The sequence below is a fragment of the Neoarius graeffei genome, chromosome 3, assembly GCF_027579695.1.
Source record: "Neoarius graeffei isolate fNeoGra1 chromosome 3, fNeoGra1.pri, whole genome shotgun sequence".
NCBI classification, from domain to species: domain Eukaryota; kingdom Metazoa; phylum Chordata; class Actinopteri; order Siluriformes; family Ariidae; genus Neoarius; species Neoarius graeffei.
In genome coordinates, this window is record NC_083571.1 from 105512872 (window position 1) to 105534765 (window position 21894).

The 21894-nt window shown below is 46.4% G+C and overlaps 1 protein-coding gene across 1 annotated transcript in view; it reads left to right on the forward strand.

The window, feature by feature from the left end:
• The window catches only part of adam17b (ADAM metallopeptidase domain 17b), an 86508-nt gene that overhangs the window by 5539 nt on the left and 59075 nt on the right, over positions 1-21894 (forward strand). Inside the window, exons 2-5 of the mRNA XM_060917842.1 lie at positions 15-147; positions 12302-12435; positions 16861-16949; positions 18761-18938. Coding sequence (XP_060773825.1) covers positions 15-147; positions 12302-12435; positions 16861-16949; positions 18761-18938 — 534 coding nt within the window. The remainder of the gene's footprint in view (positions 1-14; positions 148-12301; positions 12436-16860; positions 16950-18760; positions 18939-21894) is intronic.

The following is a 21894-nucleotide window of genomic DNA, read 5'->3' on the forward strand; positions in this document are numbered from 1 at the left end:
TCTGTTTCTCTCAGATCAGTTGAAGTCCTTGCTGTCAGACTTTGATGTTCTGAACCTGTCCAGTCTGCAGCAGCACTCGGTGCGTAAGCGAGATGTCCAGAGTCACACACATGCAGAGAGACTGCTCACTTTCACAGCCTTGCACAGGTGAGTCTGTTTGTCATTTTTGAACCTTTCTTCTGGGTGTGTATTATAGATTGCAGATATGTGCTGATGCTGTATTTCCATTCAGGATTATTGATCCCTAGAGCAGCACGACAGCTCAGTGTACCGTACAACCCCGATTCCAAAAAAGTTGGGACAAAGTACAAATTGTAAATAAAAACGGAATGCAATGATGTGGAAGTTTCAAAATTCCATATTTTATTCAGAATAGAACATAGATGACATATCAAATGTTTAAACTGAGAAAATGTATCATTTAAAGAGAAAAATTAGGTGATTTTAAATTTCATGACAACACATCTCAAAAAAGTTGGGACAAGGCCATGTTTACCACTGTGAGACATCCCCTTTTCTCTTTACAACAGTCTGTAAACGTCTGGGGACTGAGGAGACAAGTTGCTCAAGTTTAGGGATAGGAATGTTAACCCATTCTTGTCTAATGTAGGATTCTAGTTGCTCAACTGTCTTAGGTCTTTTTTGTCGTATCTTCCGTTTTATGATGCGCCAAATGTTTTCTATGGGTGAAAGATCTGAACTGCAGGCTGGCCAGTTCAGTACCCGGACCCTTCTTCTACGCAGCCATGATGCAGTATGTGGTTTGGCATTGTCATGTTGGAAAATGCAAGGTCTTCCCTGAAAGAGACGTCGTCTGGGTGGGAGCATATGTTGCTCTAGAACCTGGATATACCTTTCAGCATTGATGGTGTCTTTCCAGATGTGTAAGCTGCCCATGCCACACGCACTAATGCAACCCCATACCATCAGAGATGCAGGCTTCTGAACTGAGCGCTGATAACAACTTGGGTCGTCCTTCTCCTCTTTAGTCCGAATGACACGGCGTCCCTGATTTCCATAAAGAACTTCAAATTTTGATTCGTCTGACCACAGAACAGTTTTCCACTTTGCCACAGTCCATTTTAAATGAGCCTTGGCCCAGAGAAGATGTCTGCGCTTCTGGATCGTGTATAGATACGGCTTCTTCTTTGAACTATAGAGTTTTAGCTGGCAACGGCGGATGGCACGGTGAATTGTGTTCACAGATAATGTTCTCTGGAAATATTCCTGAGCCCATTTTGTGATTTTCAATACAGAAGCATGCCTGTATGTGATGCAGTGCCATCTAAGGGCCCGAAGATCACGGGCACCCAGTATGGTTTTCCGGCCTTGACCCTTACGCACAGAGATTCTTCCAGATTCTCTGAATCTTTTGATGATATTATGCACTGTAGATGATGATATGTTCAAACTCTTTGCAATTTTACACTGTCGAACTCCTTTCTGATATTGCTCCACTATTTGTCGGCGCAGAATTAGGGGGATTGGTGATCCTCTTCCCATCTTTACTTCTGAGAGCCGCTGCCACTCCAGGATGCTCTTTTTATACCCAGTCATGTTAATGACCTATTGCCAATTGACCTAATGAGTTGCAATTTGGTCCTCCAGCTGTTCCTTTTTTGTACCTTTAACTTTTCCAGCCTCTTATTGCCCCTGTCCCAACTTTTTTGAGATGTGTTGCTGTCATGAAATTTCAAATGAGCCAATATTTGGCATGAAATTTCAAAATGTCTCACTTTCAACATTTGATATGTTGTCTATGTTCTATTGTGAATACAATATCAGTTTTTGAGATTTGTAAATTATTGCATTCCATTTTTATTTACAATTTGTACTTTGTCCCAACTTTTTTGGAATCGGGGTTGTATGTCAATACACGCCTCTTATTTTGGTGCACAAATTCTTCTATAATAATGACCTCTTACTACTAAATCATCAAACTTATTTTAGCAAACAATCCGATGTTCATCGATATCGAACTAGAGGACAGATAGATAACGTGTATTGACCATTTTACCGGTCCAGTCTGTGTTTTTACACGATTAAATTGTCTGGACCAAAAGAGTGGAACAAATTGCCTCCTTCAATTAAACGTATTACATCTGCTTCTCTCTTCAAATCTAAACTTAAATCCTACTGTGGTATGTTCCCTATGTGGGGGTGGAGCACAGAGGACGACAGGACAGAGATCAGGTTTAGAACTAGGCTTTATTGCCACACTTTTCAGTCTAACAATGTCCAGTGACTAACACAGACACACACACACAACCGGCGTCTGGTTTAGGGATTACTCCCTTCCGCTCTCGCTCTCCCTCCTGATATAGGGCACGGTCACTGGGAAGACACACAAACACAGGTTAATTGCTCTCCGGTGTAGTGATTCTGCCACTTACCTTCCCTGACTCTGCCCTCCTGTCACAGACCGGCGCTTGACCACGCCCCCGCTGCCACATACCCCCACCGCCCGACTCAGGCCGGGCGGCTGCCCGGCCTGCAGCCGACTCCCCCCCCCCCCCCCCCCCCCCCCGACGGGAGAGGAAGTCCGCCACGACCATCTGCGCCCCCGGCCTGTGGACCACCTTGAAATTAAAGGGTTGGAGCGCCAGATACCAACGGGTGATCCGCGTGTTGGCATCTTTCATGCGGTGGAGCCACTGGAGGGGCGCGTGGTCCGAACAGAGGGTGAAAGGGCACCCCAGCAGGTAGTACCGGAGGGTGAGAACCGCCCACTTGATGGCCAAACACTCTTTCTCTATGGTGCTGTAGCGCCCCTCACGCACCGACAGCTTCCTGCTGATATACAGGACAGGGCGGTCCTCCACCTCCTGGGACAAAACCACCCCCAGCCCTCTGTCTGACGCATCGGTCTGCAACATAAAGGGGAGAGAAAAGTGAGGGGAGTGTAGAAGTGGCCCCCCACACAGTGCAGCCTTTACCTCTCAGAAAGCCCGCTGGCATTGCTCCGTCCACTGGACCGGATCCGGTGCCCCCTTTTTAGTGAGATCAGTCAGCGGGCTGGTGACGTCCGAATAATTAGGTATAAACCTACAATAATAGCCAGCCAGCCCCAGGAACTGTCTCACCCCCTTTTTGGTCTTGGGCCTCGGGCAGGCTGCAATTGCTGCCGTCTTATTAATTTGGGGACGCACCTGCCCGTTGCCCAAGTGGAAGCCCAGATACTGTACTTCCACCCGCCCAATCGCACACTTCTTTGGGTTGGCTGTGAGCCCCGCTTGCCTCAGCGACCTAAGGACAGCCCTCAGATGTTCGAGGTGCCGCTGCCAGTCATTACTATAGATGATGATGTCATCTAAATACACGGCCGCATAAGTGGCGTGAGGGCGGAGGACTCTGTCCATCAGCCGCTGAAACGTAGCGGGCGCCCCAAACAGCCCAAACGGAAGGGTGACGAATTGGTGTAAACCAAACGGTGTGGAAAAGGCCGTTTTTTCTCGGGATAGTGGAGTCAAGGGGATCTGCCAATATCCCTTCATCAAATCCAGCGTCGAATAAAAGCGAGCAGTGCTGAGTCGATCGAGCAACTCATCAATACGAGGCATTGGGTACGCGTCGAATTTAGACACCGCGTTGACTTTTCTATAGTCCACACAGAACCGGACCGACCCGTCGGCCTTGGGTACCAAGACCACCGGGCTGCTCCAGTCACTGTGGGACTCCTCAACGATGCCCATTTCGAGCATGGTCTGAAGTTCTTCCCGAACCACTTTTTTTTTTTTTTGTGTGTGTGTTCTGGTAGCCTGTAAGGGCGGCTACGCACTACCACCCCCGGGGGCGTCTCTATGTGGTGCTCTATGAGGTTAGTGCAACCGGGCAGGGGCGAGAACACATCCGAAAACTCGGTCTGCAACTGGGCGACCTCCGTGAGTTGGGTCGGGGAGAGGTGGTCTCCACAGGGGACCGGAGAGGTATGTGATGCCAATGTCCCTTTTTGAACCTCCGGCCCCAGCTCCGCCTTCTCCGGAACCACCGACACCAACGCCACGGGGACCTCCTCGTTCCAGAGTTTAAGCAGATTGAGGTGGTAAATCTGTAGCGCCCCACCCCTGTCCGTTCGCCTAACCTCATAGTCGACGTCCCCGACTCGCCGTGTGACCTCAAAGGGTCCTTACCACTTGGCGATCAATTTGGAGCTCGACGTGGGCAACAGGACGAGTAACTTATCTCCCGGTGTGAACTCTCTAAGGCGCGTACCCTTGTTGTACAGGCGGGCTTGCCATTCCTGGGCCTGCCGCAAATTCTCCTGAGTTAAGTGGGTGAGCGTGTGGAGTTTTGCGCGCAGGTCCATAACGTACTGAATTTCGTTCTTACTTTGTGAAGGTCCCTCCTCCCAATTTTCCCGCAGCACGTCCAGGATGCCGCGCGGCTTACGCCCATATAATAAATCGAACGGGGAGAACCCCGTGGAGGCTTGGGGGACCTCTCACACTGAGAACAGCAAGGGTTCGAGCCACTTATCCCAATTACGTACGTCCTCACTTACGAGTTTCTTAATAATATTTTTGAGGGTGCGGTTGAACCGTTCCACTAAACCGTCCGTTTGTGGGTGATACACGCTGGTGCGGATCGGCTTAATCCCCAATAACCCATACAGTTCGCGCAGTGTTCGTGACATAAACGTAGTGCCTTGATCAGTCAGAATCTCTTTCGGGATTCCAACTCGGGAGATGACGCGGAAGAGTGCCTCTGCAGTACTGCGTGCTGAGATATTGCGCAGAGGCACTGCTTCCGGGTATCGCATTGCATAGTCCACCAGAACTAATATAAAGTGGTACCCTCGTGCTGACCGATCTAATGGCCCGACGAGATCCATCCCAATTCTCTCAAACGGGGTCTCGATTAACGGTAGAGGGCGCAAAGGCGCTTTTGGAATGGCCGCTGGATTTACTAACTGGCATTCGCGGCACGCTGTACACCACCTACGGACATCGCCGCGAATCCCCGGCCAATAGAATTGGGCCATTATTCGGGCTAGTGTTTTATCCTGCCCCAAGTGTCCAGCCATGGGATTAAAGTGAGCCGCCTGGAATACCAATTCCCGGCGGCTCTTTGGAATTAAAAGCTGCGTGACTCGCTCTTTAGTTTGAGTGTCCTGCGTCACTCGGTATAATCTATCCTTCATAATCGGGAAGGACGGGGTGGCGTTCGGCTGGAGCGTTTGACCATCGATTACTCTCACTTGGTCAAACGCATGCCGCAGAGTCTCGTCTCACGACTGCTCTAATAGGAAATCCGCGAGGGATTCCCCAATAGAGAGAGGAGGAGCCGGCGGCTCCTCACTCTGACGCGGAGATGACGTAGACGGCTCTGTGACAGCTGCTCCCGCCAAAGTGACACCGGGACCTCCCCCTGTCAAATTGCAGGACCCACTCTTTACTAGGCGCGTCATTAAACCCCGAAATCCCGGCCAATCAGTCCCCAAAATTAAAGAGTGGGTAAGGCGAGGATTAACCGCCGCCTTCACTATAAATTTTTCCCCTCTGAAAATAATGTGGACCGACACCAAAGGGTAGCGGTGAACATCCCCGTGCACACACAACACCTTCACCCCTTGTGCTCCCCCCAATGCCTCGTTTTGAACCAGGCTTTGGCGAATTGAGGTCTGATTACAACCTGAATCCACCAACGCCTGATATGTAGCCCCTTGGATACTCACCGGTATGCGATACGCTCCGGCCCGATCGAGGGCGGCCTCTGGCGCGTCGGGGATCCGAACCACCGTGCCCACTTCCATTGCTGTGCACTGCTGTTGAAAGTGGCCCGGCTCCCCACAGCGCCAGCAAACCGGCCCGGGCTTTCCCTCTGCACCGGTGATCTGGGGCTCACTCACCTGAGGTGGGGGAGAGACAGAGACAGAAGGGAGAAACGGGAGGGCACCGCGGGTGCGGCGGGCTGGCTGGGGTGGCGCTGGCCCCCCCCTCCGCGGTGGGGGAATGGGGCGGGGACGGGACACAGGAGGAGGGGGAGAGAGAGAGGAGGAGAGAAGAGAAGATGCCATCTGCTGTCCTGCCACCGGGACAGCCGCCAGATGATCCTCCGCCAGCTGGACTGCCTGATCCAGCGACGCCGGGCGGTGGCACTGGACCCACTCCGCGGTTCCTGCTGGTAAGCGGGCGATGAACTGTTCCAGTACCAACTGTTCCAGTACCACCTGGTCGACGATTCCCTCGGCGTCGCGATCGTTGGCCCTCAACCACCGCCAGCAGGCGTCCCGGAGCTGCTGGCCGAACGCAAACGGCCGGCCGACTTCCTCCAATCGCAGCGTGCGGAAGCGCTGGCGCTGTTGTTCCGGTGTGCGCCCCACGCGCTGGAGGACGGCCCGGCGGAGGTCCGCGTAGGCCAGCCGGCGGTCGGCGGGGAGCTGTAGCGCGGCCAGCTGTGCCTCTCCCGTTAGCAGGGGGAGGAGGCACGCCGCGCGCTGCTCCATCGGCCACCCCGAGGCTTCAGCGACCTGTTCAAACAACGTGAGGAACGCCTCGGGGTTGTCCTGCGGGCCCATCTTGGTGACAGTGAAGGGAGACGGGCCCGCGGCCGGAGCGCTGGTGGACCCCGCCGACGCAAGGAGATGCCGGAACGCCTCGCGATCTTCCTGCTGGGCCAGCACCAGGGCTTCGTAGCACCGCTCTTGTTCCTTTCGGACTGTGATGAGCGCCTGGTGCTGGCTTTGCTGAGCCGTGGCAAGGGCGTGGACCAGGTCGGCGAACGGGGAGGATTCCATGGGGCTGCTGGGTTGGTGCTCCACTTTCCTGGGTTTCGGCACCACTGTGGTATGTTCCCTATGTGGGGGTGGAGCACAGAGGACGGCAGGACAGAGATCAGGTTTAGAACTAGGCTTTATTGCCACACTTTTCAGTCTAACAATGTCCAGTGACTAACACAGACACACACACACACACACACACAACCGGCGTCTGGTTTAGGGATTACTCCCTTCCGCTCTCGCTCTCCCTCCTGATATAGGGCACGGTCACTGGGAAGACACACAAACACAGGTTAATTGCTCTCAGGTGTAGTGATTCTGCCACTTGCCTTCCCTGACTCTGCCCTCCTGTCACAGACCGGCGCTTGACCACGCCCCCGCTGCCACACCTACCTTCTATTCAGTGTTGTAGTCGAGTCACTAAACCTCGAGTCCAGCCTGGAGTCCCCAGTGTTCAAGTCCGAGTCATTAAAGAAAATTTTGAGTCGAGTCCGAGAACAAGACTCCAGTAACACCATTTGACGGTGGCTGTTGCTGCCTTTATATGAAACTGTCTCTGCTACTGTGTTGGACTAATGTTACTGCTTGACTTTTTAGTTAACAGGCTACATATAAAAAGCTTGTTCATCGCTCAGCAAGCCCCGCCCACTGTCAACAGGGCAAAGAACATGAGAGAGGGTTAACACTAGCTAGTTCATCGCTCAGTAAGCCCCGCTATCAACAGGGCAATAAACATAGCGTGTCACTTCCTTCTCTGGGTGTAGTCTTGCCAAATGATCAAAGTCCAAGGTTGTCCCCGTCGTCTCCTTGATACTTCTTCTACATACAGTATGGAACACATAGCAGTGCATTTTGTTCCCATGGCACGAGAAGTCTGTATAAGCAAAGCAGACAATCCTAGGCACGTTCTCTCCAGGCATTTTAGCGCCATTAAAGGAACAGTCCACCGTACTTCCATAATGAAATATGTTCTTCTTTGAATTGAGACGAGCTGATCCGTACCTCTCCGAGCTTTGTGCGACCTCCCAGTCAGTCAGCTGCGCTGTTACTCCTGTTAGCAATGTAGCTAGGCTCAGCATGGCCAATGGTATTTTTTGGGGCTGTAGTTAGATGCAACCAAACTCTTCCACGTTTTTCCTGTTTACATAGGTTTATATGACCAGTGACATGAAACAAAGTTCAGTTACACAAATTGAAACGTGGCGATTTTCTATGCTATGGAAAGTCCGCACTATAATGACAGGCGTACTAACACCACCTGTGCGCTTCGGCAGCGCATTGATACCTTCACTCCTGGTGGAAGAGTTTGGTCGCATCTAACTACAGCCCCAAAAAATACCATTGGCCATGCTGAGCCTAGCTACATTGCTAACAGGAGTAACAGCGCGTCTGACTGACTGGGAGGTCGCGCAAAGCTCGGAGAGGTACGGATCAGCTCGGCTCAATTCAGAGAAGAACATATTTCATTATAGAAGTACGGTGGACTGTTCCTTTAATGTTAGTTTGTTCCTGAACAGGTGAATGTGCATTCTCTTGCATGAAATTAGTATAAAAATGAATGTTGATATAAATATAATCATGGCATGTTACAAAAAAAATAAAGAAAAAATCCTGGTCTCCAATTCACGAGTCCGAATGTGGTTAATACACGAATCCGAGTCCAAGTCCGAGCCATCAACGCTCAAGTCCAAGCTAAGTCACAAGTCTTTAAAATTAGGACACGAGTCAGAGTCGAGTACTACAAACCTGCTTCTACGTGACTGATCCGTCCACACGCTGCTTTGATTTAATATATGTTCACCACCGTCTTCAATTTCCAATGCCATGTCTGATGTGTTTACGTTTTCTTGTCTCTTGGGATAGAACAAGCTCCTTGGGGTTTTATTCCCACCATTTAACCGTATCGTATGTCATTTAGACTTTTTTGGTGTATTATTGATATTCAGAGTGTAATCCTATAATTTGTTTTGGTGGAAAAACTCAAATCAAATCAAAATCGAATCCGTAGGTTTAATCCTGAGCTTCCGTTACTGTCTGTACAGAGTTTTGCATGTTCTCCCAGCTCCCTTTTCCACCAGATCAGTTCCAGGGCTGGTTCGGGGCCAGTGGTGGTTCACAACTCATACAACTTGCGAGCCAGCTGAGAACCAGTTTGCTTTTCCATAGCTCACGGTACTAAGGGAAGCCACGTCAGTTACGTCGCTGTATACGTCAGTTACGTTGCTGTATACATCAGTTACGTCACTACGTTTGCATAAACCTTGGTGCGAATATCGAAGCAAAAACAACACGGAAGAAGCAGCAGCAACAACAATAATAATAATAATAATAATAATAATAATAATGGATGACTTCGTTTGTACAGCTGCTGCTTCTCGTCGCTTAAAAATGGTGATCTTTCGCGGTCTTGTTATTGTTGTTGGTTTTAACAACTCCGCCCCCCCGCTGACGTAAGCGGTTCTTTCCTCTGGCCCAGCAGAGAGTTGGTGCTAGCCTGGAACCGCTTTTTCTGGCCCCAGAGCCAGTTCTTTGTCAGTGGAAACAGAAAACCCGGTTCCAAACTAAGCACTGGCCCCGAACCAGCCCTGGAACTGCTTTGGTGGAAAAGGGGCACCAGTGTTCTTTCCTCCAGGTTCTCCTGGTGTACCAACATGCTGATTGAACAGATTTGACCTTTTGCACTGTACGCTGGTTGTCCTGGAATGCTGTAGTGTAAATGATGTGTTCTGTTTGGACAAAAAGCAACCCCCGTTTCGATCCGGTTTTAGACTAATTTCCATTTGCCATGTGCGCTATATAGTGACATTTTCCAATCAGAAGCTGCTGTTAGTGGAAGTGACAGTTTTTGGCAATTTATTTTCAAATATTATGGTTATTAGTGTGGTATAACTTAAAGGGGAAGTGAAGTCATTTATAAGCTTGCTTTATTTCTTAATTAACATGTTATTCAGTTATGTTTTCAGTTTTATTAACCTTATATCGTGACTCGTATTGGCATATTATATGACGCTTTTCGGTTTTTAGTCATGTTGAATGTTGTTCGTTTGGTCCACAGCAGGCGTCGCTTATCCGCGCGACCTTCACAAGACTTGTGCGAGACTTCAAACGTGAAATGTCGGCACCGCCGTTTTGAAAACTGTTTACACAGCGGCCAGATCGCCATATCATTCTAATTTAGATTAATTTCGTGATTTGCCAGCTTCATCAGTGATGGAGATTATTCCGTACGACTTCGAACCAACGTGGAGTAGAGAAGAGTTGGAAAGACGACAGGATAAGGACGAGTCCGTCACGCTGGTATTTACGTCATTACTGTCGCACAGTTAAAACGTGCCAGATCAGGCGGCTGGTGGGTTTTCAAAATAATAAATACATGCATGTATTTTTGTGATAAATCCATGTTATACTGAGCGCATTTCCCACGTAATCCTCACTAAAGTTTCGGACAGCGCTACAAAATGGCGTCCCCACTACCTGTATATAGTGCCCTATATAGTGAGTAGGGAGCGATTTCAGACACGGGAAACTTCCGGCTTGATTACGTCAGCATTCGAAAGAGGGCGCGCGCGTCTTTTGACAACGTTGGCAGATGTCGGTCACTTTGATTTCCGCTGTATGTTTTACTTCAGTCCTACGATGTCTCGCACAGGTCTCAACGAATCTCGTTTACGGCCGTTGCTTTGACATATGGACTGATATATTACAGAGTATATTTCAAACACTCATAACTTGCTATAGCAGCGACAAAATAGCGATCAAAAATGCATTCCTGTATTTAATAAAATGAGAAATAGAATTTTGATCATAAATTTGCCTTCAGTTACCCTTTAATCAGCCTTAAAATAAATAAATAAATATACCGTGTACAAAATGTATTAAATCACATAAAAGGAAAAGATGCTTTGTACCAGATTTAGCTACTAGCTAATTTCCATGTGCAATCCCTGGGCAGATGAAGAGCAATGGATATTTGTCATCGGAGATTCCAGCCAGTGAGAATAATGTTCTAATGTCACAAAGGCGTGATTTAGCTCATGCAGCGGATGGAGAGCAACTGCGGTGCCTGACTCAGAAACCTGCAGCCAGCTTGCGCCGATGAAGTTTTAATGTCATGTGACATGGTGACGTTCTGCATCGCAATTTCTAACCAGCATCCATAGTTTTAAGTCCAGCGTGCAGCATGTTAGGCCATCTTAAGTTGAATGCACCTAGAGACTTCCGAATACGATGACATCAGGGCGAAGATACTATAACGTTAGCGATAACAGAACCTGTTTAGTGGACGTTCCATAACGTAAAATGAACCTACTGTAACCATGAATAACAAGAGTGCTCTGACAACACAATCTCCCCCGCTGGCTACTCTGCCATAACTCCGGTAAAATGCAACTGAATTGAACGAAATTGCAATGTGCGTATTACCAACATATAACAAAGAATCTTGTCAAGTTTCGTGAAATTCCTCCAAAAATTGTGAGAGGAGTTGATTTCAGAAGGTGAGTACCCTTCCGTCCTACGATGTCGCGCACAGGTCTCAACGAATCTTGTTTACGGCTGTTGCTTTGACATATGGACTGATGTATTACAGAGCATATTTCAAACACTCATAACTGGCTATAGCAGCGACAAAATAGCTGTCAGAAATGCATTCCGACATTTTATAAAATGAGAGAAATAATAGAATTTTGATGATAAAAAATTTGCCTTCAGTTCCCCTTTAATAATTAATGAGCTCGTGCTTCGTGAGTACAAATGCAGAGCAATATTGGTCTGGCTAACGCGACTTCAAAGCTCTGCGAGCATTTGGTCTGGCAATTGATATTAAGCCCAACCGTTTCCCAAAGGCGTGGTTGATCCGCCTCCCTGAAATGCCTCAGTTTGCTACTGGTCGAAGCCAGAAAAGGCTGTGACGAAGCTTAAACCAATCACATCACTCTTTCCTCTGACGTATGTGACGCGACGGAAACTGCTTGAGTAACAGGAAGAAGATAAATACCTCCAGGGCTGCTCTTTGCTCCGTTTTCAATGAGAACTTCCCGTTGAATGCTTTCAATACAGCATCTACCGCTGTGTCAAAGGCTTGCTGCTGCTCCATGTTCGTAATGTTTCTAGTGAATGAAGCGCTTCCGGCATAGATTGTTTACAGAATCTATGGCTTCCGGTCGCAGTTCTACTACGTCACTGCCTTGAACACGCCTCTACCCAGGGCCGTTGGAGATGCTCAAAGTTGATTGGCTCCCGATTTTTCGGGAGCTTGGAAGAGCTGGAGATAGCTTGCCTTGCCAGACTAAGCTCGCAACAGGCCCCCGTGTTGCGTCACACTTAGGATGGGCGGGCCCAGGCTAGAGCAATATGGCCTGAATGTCAGTCTGTACCCAGAATCGAGGCTTGGTATGGGGACAGCCTTGCTGAACTTTATCTCACTTCTGCATTTATATGGTGTGCTGTGAAATGTATGCTATAAAAGGAATAAAGCAATAATTTCCTTTTTCCCCAAAAAATGCTGAATGAGCAAAGCCCATGACCATTTTTTTTTTTTTTTTTAACTTGCTAATCTTGCTATCTGTCTGATTGGCTTTTCAGGCATTTCAGGCTCTACCTGATGTCCAACACTGATCTGTTCACTGAAGACTTCAGCACTGTGGTGGTGGACAAAGACGGCACATACCAGAAATATGAGGTCCACAGACAGAACTTCTTCACGGGCCATGTCATCGGTCAGTCATGAAGTGACTCGTCGTTCATACGTGATACTGTGACGTGCTTGTGTAGTGTTTAATTTGACATACAGTAGGAGTATCATACAGCTGGGAGAGTTGACGAGTATTTTTTTTTAATTTGTTGTGTGTGTGTAGGAGAAAAAGACAGAGATGTCAAAGATGAAATATTTTTTGAGCTGAATTGTTTAAAAGTTCTACGGGATATTTTTGAGCCTCGTCTTTTTGACGTTCAGTTTCTGTTTTGAAAACTTTGATCACACACAACTTGGACTGGTTTTCATATTTCTTCCAGAGATCTGTAGAGGTCTCACATCCTAAATGAATATTGCATGCAAATCGTAGGTGCTAAAGAAAGCAACTGGACTTGCTTGGAATTCTTGAAGACGTTTCATCTCTCATCCGAAAGGCTTCTTCAGTTCTGTCTGACCAGTGAGGAGTTCCAGGTATTTATCCTCTAGTGGACAAAAGCAACCTTAAGGAGAGTCGTTGAGGTCACATGGGTCGTTGACCCTCTCATGCCCCTTTTCCACCAAAGCAGTTCCAGGGCTGGTTCGGGGCCAGTGCTTAGTTTGGAACCGGGTTTTCTGTTTTCACTGACAAAGAACTGGCTCTGGGGCCAGAAAAAGCGGTTCCAGGCTAGCACCAACTCTCTGCCGGGCCAGAGGAAAGAACCGCTTACGTCAGCGGGGGGGCGGAGTTGTTAAGACCGACAACAATAACAAGACCGCGAAAGATCGCCATTTTTAAGCGACGAGAAGCAGCAGCTGTACAAACGCGAAGTCATTTATTATTATTGTTGTTGTTGTTGCTGCTGCTTCTTCCATGTTGTTTTTGCTTCGATATTCACGCCAAGGTTTATGCAAACGTAGCGACGTAATGACGTATACAGCGACGTAATGACGTGTCTTCTCTTAGCACCGCGAGCGATGGAAAAGCAAGCTGGTTCTCAGCTGGCTCGCAAGTTGAACGAGTTGTGAACCAGCACTGGCTCCGAACCAGCCCTGGAACTGATTTGGTGGAAAAGGGGTATCAGTCATCCTGTAGGTCAGGCCTATTCAAATAGCGGCCCCGGGGGTGAAATTGGCCCGATTTGAAATTTAATCTGGCCCGCGGCAGATTTTTTAAAACAAAACAAAAAACATAGCTACGTATCTGCCGCGGTGCACAGTTTTCTCTACCGCTCTGGCACAGACCAGAATACAGGTCGTCTCCATGGTGACAAACACTCATTCTCGCGATGTGACACTCCATGCAGCTACAGCAGTGGCAACATGGCACTGTCCAAGCAACATCACAAAGTTGACAGAGAAAACCGTAAATTTCAAAGCGAATGGACTGAAAAGTACTTATTTACTTTGCCAACTACGGCAAGCGATAGACCTGTGTGTTTATTGTGCAACGAATCTGTAGCTGTGGCCAAAGAGTACAACGTGAACAGACATTTTACAACAAAACATGCTTCATTTTCTGAGCAATACCGAGAGGGCGCCGAGGAGAGACGAAGGAGAATAGACAGACGGGTAACTTCTTTTGAACAAAGTCAGCTGCAATTGGTGGCTTTTGCACAGAACAAGAGAGAGCTTTTATTGCATCTCTACGAGTGGCGTGGATACTGACAAGAAAAAAAAAAAAAGACCCTTCACCGAGTCGGAAACTATTAAAGGAACAGTCCACCGTACTTCCATAATGAAATATGCTCTTATCTGAATTGAGACGAGCTGCTCCGTACCTCTCCGAGCTTTGCGCGACCTCCCAGTCAGTCAGATGCAGTCAGACGCGCTGTCACTCCTGTTAGCAATGTAGCTAGGCTCAGTATGGCCAATGGTATTTTTTGGGGCTGTAGTTAGATGCGACCAAACTCTTCCGCGTTTTTCCTGTTTACATAGGTTTATATGACCAGTGATATGAAACAAGTTCAGTTACACAAATTGAAACGTAGCGATTTTCTATGCTATGGAAAGTCCGCACTATAATGACAGGCGTACTAACACCTTCTGCGCGCTTCGACAGCGCATTGATACGGAGCTCAGATATCAATGTGCTGCCGAAGCGCGCAGAAGGTGTTAGTACGCCTGTCATTATAGTGCGGCCTTTCCATAGCATAGAAAATCACCACGTTTCAATTTGTGCAACTGAACTTGTTTCATATCACTGGTCATATAAACCTATGTAAACAGGAAAAACGCGGAAGAGTTTGGTCGCATCTAACTACAGCCCCAAAAAATACCATTGGCCACACTGAGCCTAGCTACATTGCTAACAGGAGTGACAGTGCGTCTGACTGACTGGGAGGTCGCGCAAAGCTCGGACAGGTACGGAGCAGCTCATCTCAATTCAGATAAGAGCATATTTCATTATGGAAGTACGGTGGACTGTTCCTTTAAAGACTGCATGCTGGCGGTTGTTGACAAAATGATTGTTGACCAAAAAATGAAAGACAACGTGTCCTCATCTATTAAAAAAAGTACCATTTTTCATTACATTTCATAATAAAGAAAAAGAATAATGTACCTTATTTTATTTCATATATTATGTACCTTAGTATATTTTAATTGCCTTTAGCTGATATCAATTTTATGTCAATTGTCTGTCCGGCCCTCACAAATTTTGTAATTTTCTAGTTTGGCCCCCCTGCAAATGTATTTGAATAGCCCTGCTGTAGGTGTTAGGGTCACTGGGGGCCGGGTGTGAACGGTGTTGGCAGCCTAGAGGGTTGTTAGGGTGATCTGTGGGTCATTGGTTCTCTCTGCCATCATGTGACTCTTGGAGGCTGTCCACACGGCAACGGATTCAGGTGAATCTGATAAAATTGTTTATCGTTTCAGCCTGGCATCCACACGGCACCGGCGTTTTGGGTGCCCCAAAACGAGAACGGGTTCCAGAGTAGAAAAATCTGGCAACGGCGCCGTTGCGAAGTCGTCTGGATGAGTAGAACGGATTTGTTTACGATGACGTCACAACCACGTGACTAGAACAAGCAGCCCTCTCGCTGTTTTGTATGAACCACTGCATTGCATTCACTTTTGTATACAGCTTTTCTTTTAAATAAACAAGTAACTGAACCATTTCTTGAATTTCTTTTTTTTTTTTATTGGATAAGACTGCTTTTCAAAATGTTCACACACAATATAAAAAGTTATATAAATTATATAAAAATGCTTTTCAAAATGTTCACACACAATAAGAAAATTAAGTTATATAAAACTATGCACACTAATAAAACTAATTTGTACACACAGAAGGCACGATTTCCTCGCGTAGTCGCAGCCATCATCTTGTTGTTGTGTGTTTGTTCCTGTGAGTGATTCACGCCGGGTAGAGGAAGGGGTTTATGCGCATGTGTCTACTTCTATTGTTCTGGTGTCTCCGATGGGACCGTCTTACAGCGCACGTAGAGGTGTGGCATGTGTATTGCATCATTTTCAGCAAGCGTTGCGTTGCCATATGTACCTGATATTTTACTGATCCGTTGCCCATGTGGACGCGATTTTTTTTTTTAATAAAATCTCGTTGCCGTTGTCGTGTGGATGTAGCCTTGGTATGGATGTGTATTCAGGTTTCTCGGAAGTATGCCAAGGACTGCATTTTAGGTGGCTGATTGTGTACATTGGAGAAACGAAACAACCGCTTCACAGGCGCATGGCTCAACACAAGAGAGCCTGTTCCTCAGGCCAGGACTCTGCAGTCTATCATCTCAATAACAAACGACACTCGTTTCAGGACTGCAATGTACGCATTCTAGCCAGAGAAGACCGATGGTTTGAAAGAGGAGTAAAAGAAGCCATCTTCGTCAACCACTGAACAGACGAGGTGGTCTGAGACACCACTCATCAGCCACAGTCCTTGGCACACTTCCCAGAAAACTGAATACACATCCACACCAAGACTCAGCTGACTTCAATGACTCACATGATGACAAAGAGAGCCAACGATACACAGATCACCCTAACGACCCTCTAGGCTGCTAACACCGTTCATACCCGGCCTCCAGTGACCCTAACACCTACAGGATGACTCCATGACCCAGGTGATCTCAACGACTCTCCTTAGGGTTGCTTTTGATCCACTAGAGGATAAATACCGGGAACTCCCCACTAGTCAGACAGAACTGAAGAAGCCTTTCGGATGAGAGATGAAACATTTTCAAGAATTTCAAGCAAGTCCAGTTGCCTTCTTTAGCACCTATGGTTTACGATGACCTGGATGACTGAGAACCTTCACAGACATTGCATGCAAATGTGGTAAATGTTGTAAAATTTTAACGATTTCCTGAAGTATCTACTAAATAATTCATAGTACTAATCCATAGCTGGGAATTTTAAATAGTCTAGGTGTTGCTTCTTGTGGGTATTTTTTCTTTTTGTGCGCGCACACGTCAGACCTTCTAGGTTCCGGTGGTAATTTTACATCCTCCACATGCAGGGGAGGAGAACTCACGCGTACAGGCACATGTTGATGACAATGACTTCACTGCTCACATTCTGACCGATGAAGCCGAATACAACATCGAGGTTAGTTTCACACGCATCACCTACTCGTCCTGCCATTGCTTTCTTTCTTCATATCTGTTCTCTGCACAGCACAACTGAACCCCAAAATACACTGTTTTATTCTAAAGTTTATTGCATATTTTTATTATTATTATTATTATTATTATTATTAAATATTATATAGTATACAGTGTCTTGCAAAAGTATTCATCCCCCTTGGTGTTTGTCCTCTTTTGTTGCATTACAAGCTGGAATTAAAATGGATTTTTGGAGGGTTAGCACCATTTGATTGACACAACATGCCTACCACTTTAAAGGTGAAAATTGTTTTATTGTGACACAAACAATAATTAAGATGGAGAAAAAAAAAGAGAAATCTGGAGTGTGCATAGGTATGCACTCCCCAAAGTCAATACTTTGTAGAGCCACCTTTTGCTGCAATTCCAGCTGCAAGTATCTTGGGGTATGTCTCTATTAGCTTAGCACATCTAGCCACTGGGATTTTTGCCCATTCCTCAAGGCAAAACTGCTCCAATTCCTTCAAGTTAGATGGGTTGCATTGGTGTGCAGCAATCTTCAAGTGATGCCACAGATTCTCAATTGGATTGAGGTCTGGGCTTTGACTGGGCCATTCCAAAACATTTAAATGTTTCCCTTTAAACCACTCCAGTGTAGCTTTAGCAATATGTTTAGGGTCATTGTCCTGCTGGAACGTGAACCTTCATCCCAGTCTCAAACCCATCTTTCCTTCAGTCCTGACCAGCTTTCCTGTCCCTGCAGATGAAAAATATCCCCACAGCATGATGCTGCCACCACCATGCTTCACTGTAGGAATGGTGTTCTCAGGGTGTTGGGTTTGTGCCACACATGGCATTTCCCATGATTGCCAAAAAGATCAATTTTAGTCTCATTTGACCAGAAAATCTTCTTCCATGTGTTTGGGGAGTCTGCCACATGCTGTTGGGCAAACTCCAAATAGGTTTTCTTAAACAATGGCTTTTTTTTCCTGGCCACTCTTCCATAAAGCCCCACTCTGTGGAGTGTACAGCTTAAAGTGGTCCTATGGACAGATACTCCCATCTCCACTGTGGATCTTTGCAGCTCCTTCAGTGTTATCTTTGGTGTCTTTGTTGCATCTCTGATTAATGCCCTCCTTGCCCGGTCTGTGAGTTTTGGTGGGCGGCCTTCTCTTGTCAGGTTTGTAGTGGTGCCATATTCTTTCCATTTTACTATAATGGATTTAATGGTGCTCCGTGGGATATTCAAAGTTTGGGATATTTTTTATAACCCAACCCTGATCTATACTTCTCCACAACTTTGTCTCTGACCTGTTTGGCTCCTTGGTTTTCATGTTGCTTGCTTAGTAGTGTAGCAGAGTCAGGGTCCTTCCAGAACAGGTTGATTTATACAGACATCATGTGACACACAGGTGGATCTTAATCAACTAATTATGTGGCTTATGAAGTGAATTGGTTGGACCAGCTCTTATTTAGGGGTTTAATACAAAAGGGGGTGAATACCTGTGCACACTCTAGATTTTTGTTTTTTCATCTTAATTATTGTTTGTGTCACAATAAAATAACAATGTGCACCTTTAAAGTGGTAGGCATGTTGTGTGAATCAAATGGCGCTAACCCTCCAAAAATCCATTTTAATTCCAGCTTGTAACGCGACAAAACAGGACAAACACCAAGGGGGATGAATACTTTTGCAAGGCACTGTATAAAAATCTTATAAATGAGTGTAAAACCACCCTACTGACATGATGAAGTCCATGATGTTGTGTACGCAATGTACGATTCTCTTATGTGTGTTTTGTCCGCTGTGTGTAGCCTCTGTGGAGGCTCACTCAAGGTGCGCCGGATGGTCGCTTGCTGGTGTATCGCTCGGAGGACATCCGGAACATGAGCCGTCTCGCCGCTACTAAAGTGTGTGGCTACATCACAGCTGAGGCCAGTCAGCTCCTGCCTGAGAACGTGCACAGAGCCGCGGCAGCACAGGAGGAGGAAGGTGAGCGATTTAGAGTGGAAGTGGGAATTTATTGCTGTTAAACTGCATTTGAACTTCAACTCACTGACATGATTGCCAATTCTGATTATCGACAAATAATATAAGGAAAATATAGCTGCAAGCAGCAATGTGGGGGCCAAGCAGCATATGAGCCTAGTCGTCAGGCCAGCAGAATGCACTTGGGCCAGGTAATGCCCTTGTGCAGCTTAGTCCAAAGTTGCTATGTACCAAGTTTGGGAGAAATTGGTCAAAAATTGAGGGAGGAGAAGCATTTTAATTGATTTTCACGAAATTCAAAATGGCGGAAAATCCTCAAGGCAGAATATGACTTCATAGGGTGCAATGGATTCGGCTTGACCCACGGATTCCAGAAATAGTGGAATGTTGTTTCTACCCAAAAAGCATCATGAGATATGAGCCAAAAGACGTTTTCCCTAGTTATAGCGCCCCCTAGCAGCCAATTTGTTCCAAATGTTTTGTGGACCTTTTTGGAGTGGTGTGGCATAATTCTACCAAGTTTCGTTAAGGTACGCCAAAGGCCGGCCGAGATATGACCACACTTCCTGTTTCGCATCAGTGCAGCCAAATTTGATTGGCTGCCATGGCAAAACGCTTACGAAGTTCAAAACACTGAGCATAACTTTTGTGCGGCTTGGTCCACTTATCCTATGCACCAAGTCTGGGAAAAATTGGTCAAAAATTGAGGGAGGAGAAGCATTTTAATTGATTTTCACAAAATTCAAAATGGCGGGAAAAATATCCTGCGGCAAATGACGTCATAGGGTGCGTTGGATTTGCCATGGCCCAAGGATTCCAGTGATACCAAGTTTTTGAAAATCGGACGTACAGTTCAAAAGTTACAAGCAGAAATGTACTTGAAACTTTCACCTGCTGGTGGCGCTAGAGGATTGGGGGTGGGGACCTAAAATTTCTTGAAGGCAATCATGAGACTGTCTAGAATGTGGGCGCAGACCACTTTTTGGGAAAATCCAGCTAAATTTGCAGAAGGAGAAGCATTATATTGATTTTCACAAAATCCAAAATGGCAGAGATTCTCTTCTGGTGTACATGACGTCATAGGGTGCGTTGGAATCCTCTCGGCCCAAGGATTCTAGGGATACCAAGTTTTTGACAATCGGGCGTACGGTTCAAAAGTTACAAGCAGAAATGTACCTCAAATTTTGACCTGTTGGTGGCGCTAGAGGGTTTGAGTTGGGCATCTGGATTTTTTTGTGGCGAGTCCTGGGATAGACTAGAATCTGTGTGAAAAATTTGAAAACATTCCTTTGAAGGCTGCCGAGATATCAGCTCACTTCCTGTTTGGCGTCTTTGCAGACGTGTTTCATTGGCTGCTGCGGCCAAATAGTTTTAAATTTCAAAACACTGAGCATAACATTTGTGCGGCTTGGTCCACTTATGCTATCAACCAAGTCTGGGAAAAATTGGTCAAAAATTGAGGGAGTTGATGCGTTTTAATTGATTTTCACAAAATTCAAAATGGCGGAGAATCTACCAGGTGGAATATGACGAGATAGGGCGATTTGGATTCGACTTGACCGAAGGACTCCAGAGATACTAAGATTTTGATGATCGGACGTACGGTTCAAAAGTAACAAGCAGAAATGTACTTCCAACTTTGACCTGTTGGTGGCGCTAGAGAGTTTGAGGTGCTGAGTTGAAATTTGGTCACAAGATCCTTGAGGCAGCCTTGAATCAGAGTGCCAAGTTTAAAAACCTCTAGTCAGACGGTTCTATGCATTGCCATAGAATTTCATTGATTTTAACAAAATTCAAAATGGCGGTAAATCCTCAAGGCAGAATATGACGTCATAGGGTGCGATGGATTCGTCTTGAGCCAAGGATTCCTGACATAGTGGAATTTTGTTTCTAGCCAAAACGCATCATGAGATATGAGCCAAAAGTAATTTTTCCTAGTTATAGCGCCCCCTAGCGGCAAATTTATTCCAAATTTTTTGTGGGCGTTTGTGAAGGGGTGGGGCATCATGCCACCAAGTTTCGTTAAGATATGCCAAAGGGTGGCAGAGATATGAGCACACTTCCTGTTTCGCGTCTGCGCAGCCAAATTTGATTGGCTGCCACGGCCAAACGCTTGAGAAATTGAAAACACAGAGAATAACTTTTATGCGGCTTGGTCCACTTATGCTATCAACCAAGTCTGGGAAAAATTGTTTAAAAATTGCGGGAGTTGATGCGTTTTAACTGATTTTGACAAAATTCAAAATGGCGGGAAAACTATATGGGCGGAAAATGACGTCATGGGGTCCGTTGGATTCGTCTTGGCCCAAGGATTCCAGGGATACCAAGTTTTTGAAAATCGGAGCAACGGTTCAAAAGTTACAAGCAGAAATGTACCTGCAACTTTGACCTGTTGGTGGCGCTAAAGCTTTTAAAGGAGAGGCCTGAAATTTGCTGAGAGTAATGTTGAGACTGTCTAGAATCAGTGTGCAAAATTTCACAACTTTTTACCAGACGGTTCTATGGGCTGCCATAGACTTGCAGAGGCGGAAGAACGTTGAATAATAATAAGAAACAGTAGAAACACTATGGGTGCCTTCGCAGCTTTGCTGCTTGGCCCCCAATAACATAATTTTATCATAACCTTTAATGCATAGCTTCTAAAGTATTTTAAAGTATTAAATAAAGCTGCTTGTTTCTTAAACATAGTTAAATTTTGTCAGCCCGTGTTATTTCTCTCATTTGGAGATTCTCTTCAGCCCATTTCACATCACACCACAGCAGCACTGCCTTTAATACACTCCCATGTTAATCCACCAGATAAACGCTGCACTGTTCCTCGAGCTCGATTTCTGCGGTTTCTACTTAGAAACATTACGAAATACTATTACGAACCGGTCACTTTATTCGGAACATCCATCCACCTGCTGTTTTGTGCCGTTCTCTAATCAGCCGATCGCTTGACAGCAGCACAATGCAT